This window comes from Rhinolophus sinicus, linkage group LG05, assembly GCF_036562045.2.
Source record: "Rhinolophus sinicus isolate RSC01 linkage group LG05, ASM3656204v1, whole genome shotgun sequence".
NCBI lineage: Eukaryota > Metazoa > Chordata > Mammalia > Chiroptera > Rhinolophidae > Rhinolophus > Rhinolophus sinicus.
The window spans coordinates 20,833,463-20,849,873 of NC_133755.1; the positions used below are offsets into that span (position 1 = coordinate 20,833,463).

General features: G+C 44.8%; 1 protein-coding gene across 1 annotated transcript in view; it reads right to left on the reverse strand.

The window, feature by feature from the left end:
- CAPN14 (calpain 14) overlaps positions 1-16,411 on the reverse strand; it is a 40,030-nt gene that overhangs the window by 7,352 nt on the left and 16,267 nt on the right. Inside the window, exons 5-16 of the mRNA XM_019735271.2 lie at positions 16,195-16,331; positions 15,532-15,706; positions 14,874-14,939; positions 13,015-13,100; positions 10,441-10,515; positions 9,141-9,304; positions 7,936-8,099; positions 7,406-7,414; positions 5,310-5,515; positions 4,310-4,346; positions 3,757-3,813; positions 2,350-2,407 (exon numbers count right to left, since the gene is read on the reverse strand). Coding sequence (XP_019590830.2) covers positions 2,350-2,407; positions 3,757-3,813; positions 4,310-4,346; positions 5,310-5,515; positions 7,406-7,414; positions 7,936-8,099; positions 9,141-9,304; positions 10,441-10,515; positions 13,015-13,100; positions 14,874-14,939; positions 15,532-15,706; positions 16,195-16,331 — 1,234 coding nt within the window. The remainder of the gene's footprint in view (positions 1-2,349; positions 2,408-3,756; positions 3,814-4,309; positions 4,347-5,309; positions 5,516-7,405; positions 7,415-7,935; positions 8,100-9,140; positions 9,305-10,440; positions 10,516-13,014; positions 13,101-14,873; positions 14,940-15,531; positions 15,707-16,194; positions 16,332-16,411) is intronic.

A 16,411-nucleotide genomic window follows, 5' to 3' on the forward strand; every position in this document is an offset into this window, starting at 1 on the left:
ACCCCGATTACAGTTTGGCTTTGCTCACACAGTGGGTCAGAAGAACGTGGCCCTATGACCCTAGTGACGGCCAGGATCATGAGTTACAGGTTCCCAATTTATTCAAGCTCTCCCCTCAGATGTCTTGACAGACGGTCTGTCAATTATGGGTGCTCACATTTTCACATGGATGGATAACTCCATTCAGGAGAAACTCTTACATTAATTCCAAAGAAATCTCCTGTAAAATTCACTCACTAGTCCTACTTCTGCCTCCAGAAGAAGCATAAACGGGTATTTGCCCCCCTCAACATTTCTCCAACTGTTCCCCAGATGATACGGTTTCTAAATCCTCATCACCCTCTTCTAGACCCTACACTTTGCCAGTATCTCTCTAAACTGTGCTACCAAGCCTGGAACATGCTCCTTTGGGTGCAATTTGATTAAACAGAGTACAGTGGGTCTATCACTTGCAAAATTTTCAGTCTGCATTTTCCAAATCACGTTCCAAGGAAGCCATTCTGCAGGGAAAGGGCTTTTACATTCAAACAAACTTGACAAACTTTATATCTATAGATGCTTTTCTCCATTAATCATGCACCTTTGTATATAATAGGAACTAAAGAGCTAACAGAAATTTTAACACAGAATTTCCCAAGCACAATTGACCACAGAACCTAACCCCTTCTATTTCATGAAACACTTGCTAAAACCTCTTGGTTTCTAATGTTTCTTGGAACGCAATTTCAAAAACACAAACCTAAATGCTTCCATTAAATACAGACTGAATCTGGATTAGCTTATTTAACAGCAATTTAAAACCATTAGCTCATGTTAAGCTCAAGGTCAACTAAATTAACCCATTATCTTTCACATTAACTGCCACAAAAATGAGGTCTCTTTTATTAAGAATGTGTGCAAACAATTTTTTTAAAAAATAGCAAAATGGCTGTTTTAAATTATCATCCTGGTTGCATTTCATCATTTTGGTTTGGGCACAGCTTGTAGTGAACATTCTGAATTTCAAGTCTGCTGTCTATGATACCAATGATTCCTCCCAGCACTGTGCCAGCTGCACATCTGATAAGCCTACCTTCCATGTCGTCTTCTGAACCATTGATAAAAGTTGAAGAAGTGAAGGGGAACCAAGGGCAGAATCCAAAGACTCTCATCTAAACATTTAGACTCTTATCTGTAACATAGAATTATCCCTCTAGTTTTATGTTTATATAACTCTTGGGAATGGTGATAAAAGACTTGTTAATACATCTTATATTGCTACTTTCCAACCTACATTTCATCACTTATCATGGGAAACTTTACCAAATATTTCACCCAAATCCACAGTAATTTCCTGATCTATCAATCCAGAATCCCTCTCAGAGGACTAAATGAATGCAATTTGTCCAGACCTTCTTTGGAAAACCATTCGTGTAATTGCAATCAAAGGATTTAAAAAATTTTAAGTGTGCACAAGTCATCTTTTCTAGATAATTTCCTTAGCATTTTGGGGGGAGGTGGGGCAGAGGGAGGATACTTATATCCTATAATTTCTAGGGTCTCCTCTTCTGGCTCTTTTGCAATATTCAAATTTGGCTTTGAGAAACCATCTGGAAATTATTTCAAGCCCTTAGTTATATCATAGTCTGGCCTGTAACTTACTTGGGTTTGAAGTCTTGGCTTCATATAAAGGAGAAGCCATCACATATCTTAGGTAGCAAACACCCTTTAATTGATCGGCTTACTTTTTTCATTTTGAAATTCATTTTCCTCCCTGGAGAAACCATGTTCTTCTCCCTCAAGATATACATATATTTCTATGTGAACTTTAAGCTTTCCTGATAATTTGTTCCAAGTTTCACCTGAATGCTTCCACACCACTCATTTGCAGTGCCCCTAGGTAACGTGCTTCCTCTTTCCAGATTTTTATAGGTTGATTCATTTCAATATGAGTTCGTCAGAGAGCTCCCTGGTAGGCTACTCAATATTTAATATTTATTTGCCAAGTTGAGGAAATAGGTAGAGTTCTTCCACATGGAATTTATACGCCATGAAAGAAATACTCGGCTCTTCTCAAACTAGCAAAATAGCAGAAATCTTCATTTTCATCGCCATATGTCTCTACATGCTCAAACTAACAAAGAATAAAAGAAAGAAAAGAAAAGAAGAGAAAGAAAGAAACAATTTTCCAACTGTATAAATTTCTTTACTGCTTTGTCAGACCACATGACCCACCCCGGTGTGAGACACTGCTGCTCAGGGCACCATCACACAGTAATTCACATGTCCCACCAGAAGAAAGAGAAAGAAACCTAGAGTTCAGGACAATTGTGTCCCCTGAGTCCTACAGGATAACTCTAAAATACTCACTTGACCAGGTCATGTGGTTCAGGATCTTCTGCAGCTGAACTGCATTTATTTCTGGGTACTGGAGTGGAAGCAGAATGATAGGGGAAAATTGTCATTACCACAGGCGCGTTAGATGCAAAGGAGCCAGAGGTAAAGGGGCTGTCCAGCATCTGCTCAGCACAGCACATGTACCATTTCTGGGCAGAATATGCGACACCATTATGTTGCACATAAGGAATGTGACTAGTCATGCAATTAAATCTGCAATTTCATGAGAACGGTTACGATAGTTTTTACCGGGTGTCAAGTGCAGACACCCCAGCAAGGCAGGACTCTTAAGAAGTAGACGAAAAGAGAGCAGTGACTCTCAAACTGGGTTCTAGAGGGACGCTTCAGAAGTTGAGCAAACAATTTGGTTTCAATTTTATTCTTAATACAATATCCTCAGCCAAGACTCCAGATTTCAATTTTAGATTTGTCAGAAGCAACCCTTTACAGTAAATTTAACTTGAAAATATATTAATAAAATACAAGTATCACAAATTTGAACTTATAAAATGGATACATATTCATAATATACCATTATTATCTCTTTAATATATACTGTGATTCTCTATGAAATTTCATTTGATAAAAGGACTGCAGCAGAAAATGTTTTGGAAACCCCTGGTGTGGAGAAAAACTTTTATAAACAACACATGTAAGATTCTGACATATCCTCTCTGGCTACATCAAGCAAACTACCAGCGGTGAATACAGGAGGGCAGGCAAGTTGTGAATTAAATCCAGGGTGTTACTAACACGAGGAGCTCATGCTCTTCCAGTTTCAATGACATCGCTCAGATGTCATATATCAAATTTCCAGCATATTTCTTCCCTTATTTCCAAATGGATTTAGTGTCCTGCAGGTTAGGGACAGGGTGACCCCACTGGTCTCCTGATCTGAATCAGCGCAAGGAAAGAGCTCAAGGGGACCGAGTGTGTAGCCCAGGGCCCTGCTTCTTCCCAGGACTCTCTTACCAGTCCCCTCCTCTCTAGGAAACCACCCAAGGGGTCTTTCTCCCTGGGCTTCCTTTAATGAGCCTATCATTGCATTGCCCCCTACACTCCCAGAACTGATTCCTGACTGTGCTATATTCCATTTTCTCAGGGATTAAAGACTAAAATGGTTTCTCCTACAACTAATCAATGTAGCTTCCAAGAACAAATATGCACTTTACAGGAGCCTTCTAAAGACAATAGCTACACTCATTTATCTGAAAGCTTGAAAACTTGAATAGAAAGTGGCAGTTTGGGGCATAGGTTGCCTTAAATCACAGTTTATACACAGGGTCATCAGGCCAGTGCAAACACATCGTCCATGGAACTATATGCTCCACTTTGTCCCCTGCTCCGCCCACCTCTGTCTACCACACCTGGTCAACTGACCTTTTCGAAGAGTTTGGTGAAGAATTCATCCAGCCCTTCAGTCTGGTCTACAATTTCCTATAGGAACAGAAACAGAGAAAGACTCAGTCATTCATCTGAGTACATGGATTCTCACGTGCACACTCACGTCTCATGGATCCCAGGCCCCTGAAACCCAGAAGTTTGATTTTGAGCTCCATCTTAAGTTTTCTACCACAGCATTCACACATCCCTTGTTTCTCCAGTTCTCGCTGCGTTTGGGGCAGTAGCAAACAGTGATTGGGCAGAAGAAACATCAGGTAAAGAGAAGCAGAAGAAAGTAAGGGTGTAACTCCTGCACCTGGGGCTCTGGGCCCTCAATGACAAGGACCAGACCAGAAGTGAAGTTCTGTTGGTGCAAAAACAAAGGAACCTAGGTCCTCTTAGGGCACAGCAGATAACATAGGAGGTGGACCACAGAGGAGGGTCTGCAGGCTCTGTGGACCTCCTCCCCCGACCCCTAAATATGAGGGGTGAAACCCACCATCCTGGCTTTAAACAGTCCCAGCCTGTGGAATTCCACCTGACTACTTACCTTCGGGAAGACAACATCGGAATTGCTGCCAATTTCACTAAGGGAAGACAAAAGACAGAATTCCTTCTTGGGGATCATCTTGGGAACCTTTCGGCCAATCTTCTCCCTCCCTTGGGAACTCTTTCAAGTTCCTTAGCTGATGCACCTTGTGGGCCTGTCCGGCTGTCACACCTCACCTCCCACGTCTCCTTGAAGCATACAGTCCAGCCACATGGCATGGCACACTGCTTGTAACTCCTCGCACAGCCTGGCGCTGTTTCTCACATCTGGGCCTTCGCTCACGCTGAGCCCTCTGCCCGGCATGCACTTTACTTTCTCTCACCCTTATCTAACTACTCCTGCTCATATTTTGAGACACGGCAGTCTGACAGGGCAATGAAGTCTCAGATCAAGTCCAACTTTCTACAGCTTAAAACATGAAAAAAAAAAATGACAACTGGATTCTAAACATTGAAGGGCTGTCATGTCAAAACCACCACTGAGCCTGGCGGGGGTGTGTGCATGTGGATTCCCCTGCGTACACTAGTGGCGTCTGAACCCGCTACTTGACGACAACCTCCCCTCATCTGAAGCCTCCCTGAGCATCCCTGAGAAATCACCACCTCCAAGAAGCCACCTCTGCTTCCCCCAGGACCGTGGGAGGGTGGCTCACATGCTCCTCCATGATGCTCTTCTAACACCCTGTGCAGATAAATGCTTCCCCTGGACACAGTATCACAAAAATAACTGCTCATGTGTCCATGTCCTTTTCCAGACCTTGAGCTTCTGGAGGGCCAGGGCCATGCCTGTTTCACCTTTCTTCCTGTAGTGTTTAGCAGACTGTTCATTCGTTGTTAGGAGAGTGGGAGGAAGAAGGAGAGCATGTTCTCCATGCAGAGAGCTGCCCTTCTTCCTGCTCTCCCTCCTCTTCTGTGTGTCTCTGTCCTTTGCCATTTCCATCTCACCCCCCTCACCCTGGCACCACTGGACCCCAACCTCTGGGACAGGCCTGTGCTCTTACTAAAAGATGTGCTTCCTGGAGAAGACTCTGAGGACGAATTCTGACTCCTGGTGGGTCTCTGATGTGCAGGGCACGATGAGGTACGTCCCTGGCTCCAGCCACAGCTCCCGACTCACTTCTTTCTCTGTGAGAAACACCTCAGGCAAACTCAAGGGCTCATTTTCCAAGAAGAACTCACGGGACAGTCTTCTCTGGTCATCATGTAACTATGGGTGGAAGATAGAAGGGCACCAGTTGAGGTGATTACCCAGGGCTTATGGCCACACTTGGGGCTCTTGGCCAGGAGCCCGGACTAAGGTGGCCTCTTATTTGCCAAATCCAACCCAATGGAGGATGGGATACAGGGCTGAAGAGTGGAGAGAGAAATATAGAACATGTTGGGAGTGGGCACTTTTGCTGGAGCCTATGTGAGGCTGAGTAAGCACATATCAATGGATTTGCCATGATATTGAAAACAATAATGTACACAGAATGAAGTGAGAAATGTCAGAGTGCCTGGTGAGGTCATCTGTCCACAGTCACCCCGCTGGTAAGTGTCCCATCCAGGATTGGAATTCAAGGCCACTGAGCTCCAATGCCCATGTTTTTTACACTTCCTGAGGCTGCTTCCACGTAGGTGATATAGTTTCAAGGTTGATTGTGACATGATTATGGTCACAGACACAGATGGACCAACCATCTCCTCACCTACATCATAACAGCTACATACAGATAAACGGGACATTCCCAGTCATGTCAGTGACACAGCCTCGTAAAGGGGAGCGAAGACTGGACGAGAGCTCAGACCTGGGTCAAGGCTCTGGTTCCAACACTGCCTGGGTGTGTGTTTTGTTTTATCTCATATTCATTCTCATTCTCTCTCTCTCTCTCTCTCTCTCTCTCTCTCTCTCTTTCTCCCTTTCTCTTTATTTTTCTTTCTTGCTCCCTCATTCCTTTGCCCTCACTCAGGGCTGTGGAGGAGGAGGAGGTCCATATGGAAGATCTTCTTTCCAGTGCATAAACAACTGCTACAACACACTACACATCCTCACAAAGACGTATTTCACAGATTCCACTCAGGGCTGAGGAAACAAAATGTATTTCCCAATGACATATGCTTTCTTATAGCAGACAATGAGAACTAGGGAATCACCCTGTTGCCATCTTTGCGTTGGCTCCCAGGAATCTCAGAACTAAACTTTATAATCAGCCATGCCAGCTAGCCTAGGTGTAGTTTCCCTGGTAGAATCAACTGCGTGTCTATCCCTCATTTATTTATTACTTTTTCTCGCCTTTTAAATTTTAACTGGCTTATAGTTTTGTTCTGTTTACAATTTTATTGTAGGTTGACCCAAAGTCTGTTTAGAAATAGGCATGATATAAATAACATTTTCTTTTTAAATTAATAGGCAACCTTGGGATCACTCAGTGTTCCCACAGGAGGATAAATATCGAAACCAACTCAAGACACCTAACGCAAAATGGTTTCTTTATAGAAATCCTTTTATATTGTTTAGTCTAACCTGAGAAAATTAAATTTTTCATTCCTGCTTTCTTTGGGAAACAAAATAATCGCTGCCACCCTTCAGAGGCTGGGATGCCTCAGGCCTTCTTAACTGATTCCTCCAGGCTGTCACTGCAGCTAAATACAGAACTGTTGTCCTCTGCCTGCATTTCTGTCCCATTTTCCAATCCTTTGTCTCTTGTCCCTAAGGAGGTGAGCTGCACAGTCTCCTGATGACCCATATGTTATAGATCTACATTATTATGGGCTTCATAACTCAGGCAAGACTGTGATTTATCAGCCTTCCTATGCTGTGACAGTCTTAATATTAGCCCTAGGTATTTATGTAGGGATTTAATAAATTCTAAGATTGATCGGTTGTACACCAGGCCCAGAGACCTCCCTGTAGATGCATAAGGATTTCTTGGGGTCCTTGGATCAAAATGAACAGCAGGAACTCTATACTTCCATACACGTAGACAGTGGGCATTATTGTCAGACATTCTCACAGCTCCTTGCAAAAGGCTGCCAGCGTCAAACCAAACCTCACAGCAGCTTAGCCACTTGTGACATCACTCCAAACCAGGGCTAGCTGGTCAAGAGTGGAACTCACCTTGCTCATCTGAAAAACAAAAAAAAGAGAGACCTCATTAGGCAGTGAATCCAGCTCTTTCACAAGCACAAACTCTAATGGAGGATGATAAAAAAAAGACTCTACCCAGAGACCCCTTCTCGTTCCACAAGACTTTCTGTTCTAGTCAGTGACAGTTTAATCCATCATCATTGGGAATTCTGGCAAAGGGCAAGGCAAGGCAACCTTGGCTTTTTGGGAGAGAAAAAGGGAACCAGTATTAATTGTACCAACTATGTGCCAAGCAAAATGAGCAGCACTGCCACATGATCTACTTTTAACTCTACTCTTTGCATAAATATCATTGTCCCCATTTTACAGAGGAAGAAACTGATGCTCAAGTGCAAGGAGATGACTTGTCCTAGGTCACACATTCCTAAGAGGCAGAGCCAGGATTTGCACCCAGGCCTGTGAATAGACGGAGACAGATGGTGAAGAGGACAGGAAACAGGAAAAAGAGGACAACGATTGGAGACCCCATGCGAGACTGCATGCCCCAGAGGTCCACCTACCCTGAAGAGGTAGAAGCCAATGGCGAGGTGAGGCTTCCGGTTGCGGTTCCTGTGCCTGGGCTTCTGGAGCAGGGACACCAGCACACTGCACGGCATCAGAAACATCCTGCCCTCTTGGGGCTTCCAGACAGACAGCAGGAACTGCGGATTCTTCCAAAAGGTGTCTGGGGCAGAACAAAACAAGGTGAGACAGCTTCTTGGCTCCCCTCGCATGTTGCTCCCCAAGCCACCGAGAGGTACACAGACCCAGGGCACCTGCCCCAGATCCCTACCCAGAGGTCCATCTGGACAGAGTCGAGGCTCTTCAGCTTCTGCTCTATCCCAACTCCCATCTCACCTCTACCACCCCAGGTTCTCCTACAGACACACGGACTGAGTGTTATTCTTATCATTGAAGCCCCTTGGCCCAGCACAGTACCAGGCACAGACTTTGTGCCCCGTAAACATTTCCTGCCCAAGTAAGTGATTGTATTACTTTCACTTGCCCATGATCCCAAGGGAATCTGCATTTTAAGGGAACCACGCCTTAGCTTAAGGGCAGCTTCATGCTTTGGGGTGAACACTGTGGGGGGAGGAAGACACCAGAGCTAAGGCTACCCAATCCTGCTGAGATGATACCGCACAGGTCTTTCCTTCCAAAGGGATTGCTCAGTACCTCCATTGTAGAGAAAAGGTCACTGAACCTTCCGTTTGGAGAATTTAGACATGTTTGTCTCCTGTAACTGATGACCTGCGAATCTTTGATCCCTACCAAACTCTAGGTAAGAAGGGTCTGGTACATATGATATCATTACTTTTTCAATCCTGCCTGTTAAGGGGTGTTTATTTCAGCAGATCGCTCACCTTGTCCCAAAACCAAGCAAGTTTAACCCACCTTTGTACCTGCACGTGTGCCTGTGGCCTCCAGGTGCTAATGAGGAAAAAGTACCCTCTGGAAAGACATAGCCTTGAAAGGCTGGCAGCTTGACTGAGATTACCATGCCTTTGTGCAAATTAGGACCAAAGGTGCCCCATCTTCTCAGCAGACACAGCCCAGGGCCAGAGCGGAGAGCTCAGCCAACAGAGCCCCTAGCCCCTCAGCCAGATGCCCTTTCCAGGGCACAAGCTACACATCTATCCACAGTGGCTCTGCCTGCATCCCCACCCTCGTGTGGAAAAGCTGCCACTTTAGACCCAAAAACCCTGGCTTCTGTGCACAAGCTCACCGTGGGGTGACGTCCTCGGACCACCAGCTGTGGTCCCCTTCTCCCATCTCCCCTCCTGCGTGGTGTACGACCACCTCTGGCCCACCTCCTGACTCAGCAGGCCTGGGGTCAGTCTACAGATGACCAGAAGCTTGAAATGTACTTTAAAGTCGTTAAGCGTCATCCTGTGCAGAGGAAGAGGGAACAGCATAAAGAGACAAATGAGATGAGGTCTCGTGATCAGGACCAAAGTGGAGGCTGGAACTAAGCAGTGGGCATCCCAGCCCTCCCCCAGACCAAGGCCCCCATCCTTCATGCCTGTGTGCAGAGCGGAGCAGGCATTGGACACAGGAGTGGGGCGGGCTAGACCAATGTGAGGCTCCATCACCGATTGGTGGAGCCACCGAGACACCCCTCCCTGTGGCTGGAGGCAGCCTTGTACCATGGCTGCCTGAGGGGAATGTTTCTGTGTTGCTGAATGCAGTGATAAAGCTGAATTGAGGCACTCATAATTAGTCAGTAGATTATAGATCTTCAACAAGAATTGCATAGATCCGTCCTCAGTCATTAACTGATAAAAATCTTTGCCCCTACTTGCTAACTTTGCAATCAAGGCATGCGGTTTGGGCAGTGATTCTCAGTTTCCTTATCTGTAAAGTGAAAATAATAGTATTTGCAGGGATCTTGAGTTCAGTGATCACTTCAAAAGAGAAAAGACCACAGCAGTCTGGAAAGGATGGTAATAGAAAGGAGAAATTCCTGGGAACAAAGGTGGACGTTAATAGTAAGGGTGAAAAGCAAAGGGAAAGGGGAACAGATGGGTCTCACGTCAGACCCCCAGAAGCAGCATCAGCTCAGGGCATCCGGGTGACCTTTCATAGTAAGAGGTGAGTGGCTTTCGAGTGGGTGGGAGTGGTGCTATTTCGCTCTGGAGGGCACAGGTGAGGTGGCTTGCAGTTTGGCAAGACTTTGTAGTCCCTTCTTTCCTCACTTCCTTTTTCAGCCAAGAAAGGCACAGCCTTGGGATTGAGTGTACTGAGTGATGCGACAGCAGAGTGGAAGTCAGAGAGGATGTGGCCACCCCCGCACTCTGCTCTGAGCACCCACTGAGCTCCACGCCTCTGCTCACCACCCTCGTCACAGAGACCATGACTGTTTGTTTGCAGGGGCCATTTGCCCTGCTAGACTGTCAGCCCCGAAAGGATCCTCTCGATTCCTACATAACAGATGCTTGGCATACATGAGGCACCTAATAAATATTTGCTGGTTGGATGACCAAATGTAAGCCAGGGCATTTGCCCAAAGTCCCTGAGTCAAATACCAAAATTCTCCATCATCATCTTTTCTCAGCAGCACAATCTTCTCCTTGGGGCTCAGTAGCTCCCATGTACGTGAGCTGAAAACAGAAAAGAAATGTTTCCATGGGGAATGAAGGCACTGTAGAGGACGAGCGAGAAATTCTTTAGTAAATGCTCTATAGTGTTGTTATTTATTCTCATCTTCATGCTGCTTTGCAGACAACTAAATTTCACATCCTATAATATAAAAAGCAACACATAACATTAATTCATCTCTCACTATGAGCCAAGTTCTGAGCTGGGCTCTTGGCATACTTTATTTCATTTAAAACTAACAACTTTTCAAGGTAGGGATTTTTGTTGCCATTTTAGAGATTAGGAAACTGAGGTTAAAAGAAATGAACTCACTTGCTTGAAGTCATAAAACTATGCAGTGTCAGAGCTAACATTTGAACCTACATTGGAATGACTTATTTTCAAAGCCCATCATTTTGGACGTCTATTTCTGGCTGTGAAGGAGTAAGGCTTTCCTGTATCACTTTCATACCATAAACAACTAAAAATGGGACAAAATATAAGAAACAACTGTTTTCAGACATTAGACAGCAGGCAGCACAGGACTGTGACCCTGAGAGGAGGGAAACAAGTAAGGTGAGCTCTCACATCGCCTGAAGGTAATTCCCTGGGCAGTGATGCAGGGAAGTGAAACCTAAAAAGAACCTAGTCTTACTGAGTGCAGGAGACAGAGTCTGGAGTTCAGAGAGGTCAAGACAGTTAGAATTTGTGGGGAAAGTGCCTGAGAGGAGAGGGCTATACAAAGAAGGACCTCTAGAGAACTTCATAGGGGTTCCCTTTAGTTGTTGGCTGAAATCAAATATGTACATACATAAAGTAAAACCTCATAAGACTGTGGACTATATGCAAAATAATTCTCAGAGCTGGCACAGGGCTGGGAATCCTTTGAATTCCCAGGCAGCCAGAGTTGAACGATCTTTCCAACTTTAGACATTGGGGTCTTTAATAGAGATCCCAGAGGGTCAACACCTTAATATTGGGGTCAAATTATCTCTGAAATAAATACTTCTCTTTATCTGTCCCCAAAGTGCTTTAAAACAAAACTTCAAAGTATCAAAAATAATCCCTAGGCAACTTAATTTACCTGTCAGAAAAAGTGCAACGTTCTTTAAACGAATGCAGCAAAATTCAGCACTTAGAAACGGAAATTTACAATGTCCAGCATCCAATAAAAAATGACTAGGCATATGAAAAAGTAGGAAATGTGATCCATGACCAGCAATAAAAACAGTAGAAACAGACAGAAATGAGAGAGATGATGGAATTAGCAAATAAAGACATTAAAACAGTTATTGTATATTCCATATTCTCAAGGTTATAGAGGAAACTATGGACATAATGAGGAGAGAAGTAGAATATATTATCAAATGGAATCTCTAGAATTAGAAAATATAATATCTAAAGTGAAAAATACACTAGGTGGGATTAACAGATGATTAGACAGTGTGAAATAAAAGCCTATCATTTTATTTAATCCTCACTACACTTCCGGCTCAGATAAATGAAAAACCTTGCCCAAGGTCACACAACTAACAAAACTAATTAAATACATCATCTATCTTTAATATAAGTACTTGTTCTTCCCTGAAACAAACTAAAACCAACAACGTCATGATGCTATATTTTGGTAACACTTTAATATATATATGTATATCTTTGGATGCCATTTTTCCACATAGGCCCAGTTCTTCTGACAATTCTCTTTATTAACATGTAACAAATCTAGTGCAGCACATTGTATATGGAGTAGAATTCAACTTATTTTTCTGAGCCTTCATTTCTTCATCTATAAAAATTATTAAGTGATAATGGATATGTGGACATGCTTCTGTACTTTAAAGTGTTCTACAGAATCAAGTATTATAATCTCTATAGCAAGAAGACGGACTTTATCACTTGGTCTCGCTTTCTGACTGTGCCCTACAGCACGTCTCTAACCTGTAAAGCTCACACCCCGTTAGGGTCGTCTTTAGGCAGAAACAACCTCAATGCAGGCATCCAATCAGAACGCCCACAGGTCCCTCAATGTAACCAGGGTATAGGGGCCCACCTGGACCTGTCTACCTCTGACTCAAAAAGCCCAAGAGTGCTCTGAACCGTGCCTGGGAAAGAACAGTGGACTAGACAGCCAAGACCTACACTGAGTCATGCTGTGCAACCTTAAGAAATTCACTGAACTTAAGCATCAGTACCCTCACCAGTAAAATGAAGGTAAAACTACCTACCTTATAATAGCATTGTTTGGAGGATTAAATGAGATAATAAAAATTCAAAGGACTTAGCACAGTGTTGGCAAGCTCTCAATAAGCATTAACCTTGATTATGATAATAAATGAGAAAACAATCTATATATCATTAAATATTTTATAAATGTGAGAGATTGACTTTCACAATCTGAAAGCTTTCCTGATCCAGCCTGAAACCAAAGGAAGAACACCTTGGAATTGGTGTGCAGGCGGCGACCTCCTTTGCAGGTTTCCCCTACCCCTTCTTCACCCCTCCTGGCCAGTCCTGGACTTCACCTGTCACTCCAGTCTCCTTTCCATTCCACCTTCCCCCAGGGGTTCCGCAGCTTGACTAGATATTCAGGTCCATGTTTGCAGGTCACCTGCACAAAATGAGAAGCAGTTTAGGTGGGCTGGGCTGAGTGCCAACCTCAAATGTCACAGATATCTGGGTGACATTCATGCTTGCAGATGAGACCTTGAAAGGGAAGATCAAAGGCCCTGAGATTGGTAGAGGAGAAAATGATTGCTACTTAGCAGTGAGACCTAAGGCAAGTTGCTTAACCTCTCCGGGATTACCTCCTGATCTGTAAAATGAAGCCAACAGGCACATCTGCTATAAAGGATTGAACGGTGCCCCCCCCCCACCTCCCCCAACCCTCGCAGAACCTGTCAAATGTGATCCTGTTTGTAAAAAAGGTCTTTGCAGACGCAAGTAAGTTAAGAATCTTGAGAGGATATAATCTTGGATGAGGGTGGGTTTTAAATCCAACGACAAGAAAAGGAAGGAAAAAGACACAGAGAAGGCCAAGATGGAGGCAATGACTGGAGCTCTGCTTCCCAAGCTGAGGAATGCTGGGAGCCAGTAGTTGTAAGAGCCGAGGAAGGATTTTCCCCTGCAGCCTTTGGGGGAGGGAGGCCCTAATGACATCCTGATTTCAGACTCTGGCCTTCAGAATTGAGAAAGAATAAATGTCTGTTGTTTTAAGCGACCCAATTTGTGGTAGTTTGCTACGGCCGCCCCAGACGCTAGTACACCAACTCACAGGGTTGTTGTGAGGATTGAGTGAGTTAACGTTTGTAAAGCAATTGGGACAGTATTTAGCACATAGTCAGTGCTAAATTTTGTTAAATATTGTTAAATAAATACAAAACAAAATATAAATATAAACATATACCTATTAATACAGTATACATTTTGTTAAATAAATATAAAAATAAAAAGTTCTTGGCACACACACAGACACGATTGATGGAGGTCTAGGAGGAAGAAGTCAGGTGTGAGGTGAGTTCAAGAAATTTGAAACAGAACTGAAGGGAATTGGAGGACTTTGGGAAAGTCAAGCTTTCTAGAGAATATCGGGGCTTCTTTAAGACTGAATCTAATGATTTCTTATCCACACTTTGCACATGCTGCAGCCTCCACCAGGAATGCCCTCTCTCATCAGACAAATCTACCCATCTTTCAAGGACCAATTCAATGTCACCTCCTCTACAAAGTCTTTTCTGACTCCACTTCCACCCAACCAGGAGAGAATGTCTTCTCTCCTACATCTAACCCCCTAAAACCTTTCATCTATGCTTTCTCCTCTCGGTTTCTACTTTCTTCCTTATCATTTTCAAACATGGTTTGTCTTCATTCTTGACTGCAAGCTCTTTGCAGGTAGGGTCCCTGTCTGATTCATCTTTCTGTCAATGCTTAGTAGAGCTCAAAAAATAAAAAAAACAATGGAAGGAAACTGGGAGATTGTTGAAAAGGAGCAAGTGAGAAAGAAGCAGGCATTTATGAGGAAGATCCAGCAATAATGGCTATCATGGGCAGCCCAGAGTGGAGTGAAGATCAAGGAAGGGTTGTGAGGCACAGCAGGGATAGATGGCCGATTGGCTGGGACTTCCCTGTGGGAAGACAAGGGGGGGATGGTGCATTGATGGTGACAAAGGCTGGACTTACCACTTCACCCCTGAAAATAGGTGCAGAGGTAGGGGAAGCCCACCACCTGCTTTGACAGGCCCTGGAGGACCCATCAGAGAATTCACCCCAGCCCCACCCACCCGCACAGATAATAACATTCACCAAGATGACCACAGACCTTGGCCAGAAGCCCTGGGAGAAAGGGGGAGACTGAAAGGAAACAGAGGGGCATGGTTCCACCTACCTTCCGGATTCCTATGAGAGTATAGGCATGGCCGTCCACCAGCCCGTTCTCCAGCACCCTCTCGTTCTGTAGAGACAAGGTACCTGTCAGTCTTCGGTGGTGTAGAGCTTATCCAGGAGTCATGGGGACCTGTTTGGCTAGAGCAAGGGGTTATGACGAGGGAGTGGGAGAGACCCACGCTGCACTGTGTGACTGTACAGTTTTCTTAGCTCTTCATCACCCAAGTCTCATCTGAGACTTTAAGTTGGGCTGCTGCTCTATAGTGATTATAACCCCATTTTACACAGGACAAACTCAGATTCAGAGCCACTAAGTCACCATGTGCGATGACACGATGGTCACTAGTAGAGGCACCGCTGAACCCAGGGTTCCCCACTCCAGTCCAAGTTCTTGGTTGTCGTTAAATTAGACAGTCAAGACTAGCTATGCTAGTAAATACCATGCATGTGGTTGACATGTAATAGTCAGCTCCCTTCTCTGCATACTATCTGTCCTACAATTCCCTGCCCTGAGGCTGCTCTAGTTTGAACATCAGGACTATAGGTGCAGGAGTTGTGGAAGTCTCGGGGCCCACACCGACGTGAGAGCAGCAACTGATGGATGAAGAGGAAGACAGCAGGGGATGAGGAAATCCTGCCAGCATACAGCCCAGTCTCACCCCTAAGTGGGTCTGGCAGCCAATGAGAGTTCTGCTGAAGGTGGCCCGGGTTAGGATTTCCCAGAGGTTTCCAGGGGCTTCTGCTAGTTTGATGGTCACTGTCACGCCTCCAGTGAAATCCAAAAGGGCATCAGACACCTGTCCACGCTGCAAGTCTTCATAGGAGCCAGAAAGCCTGCCCAAGGAAGGAGTAAACATGGGAAGAGAGGAGAGGGGCATTTCTACTGCAACCTAAGATGGTCCCAATGGGCCTCGTAAACACCTTGCTTGGTTATTCCCTGAGCATGTGTCTGCTACCCCTACTTTCCATCCCAGGGACAAAGGAGAAAGTATATGCTCAGAGTTCCTATTCCTGTTAACAACTCCATCCATTAGGGAAGGCAAAATTCCTAAAGGTTTGTTCAGATGGGGTGACCCCTTCATAAAAGACTCTGGCTATATCACTTTCATATTCATTGAGTCATGCCTCAGTATCTCACTTCATAAACTTTACCTGCCTCCTCTTGCCCTCCCTCAACATTGCTGAGAGAGACAGAGAGATGGGGAGTGAGGACGGAAGGGAAAGGAAGGGAAGGGAAGGGCGAGAGGGGAGGGGAGGGGAAGGGTAGGGAGAGAGGGGAGGGGAGAGAAATGGAGGGAAAATATTTTTCGTGGTTGTCTTACTTAGCATAGGCCTTTTCCAGAAGAGCTCCCCAGAACAAGTTCTTATACGTGGAAGAGACAAAGACCAGCTGGCCAACCTCATTCACAGGTAGTCGGTCATCTATTACCACAGGAACCCACTTCCCAAAACGCCAGAACTGGGAGGAGAGAGTGCCCACTGGTGAGTGAAGACTGCCATGGAAGAGTGTCAGCCCAACAGACAGAGACATGACTCTTC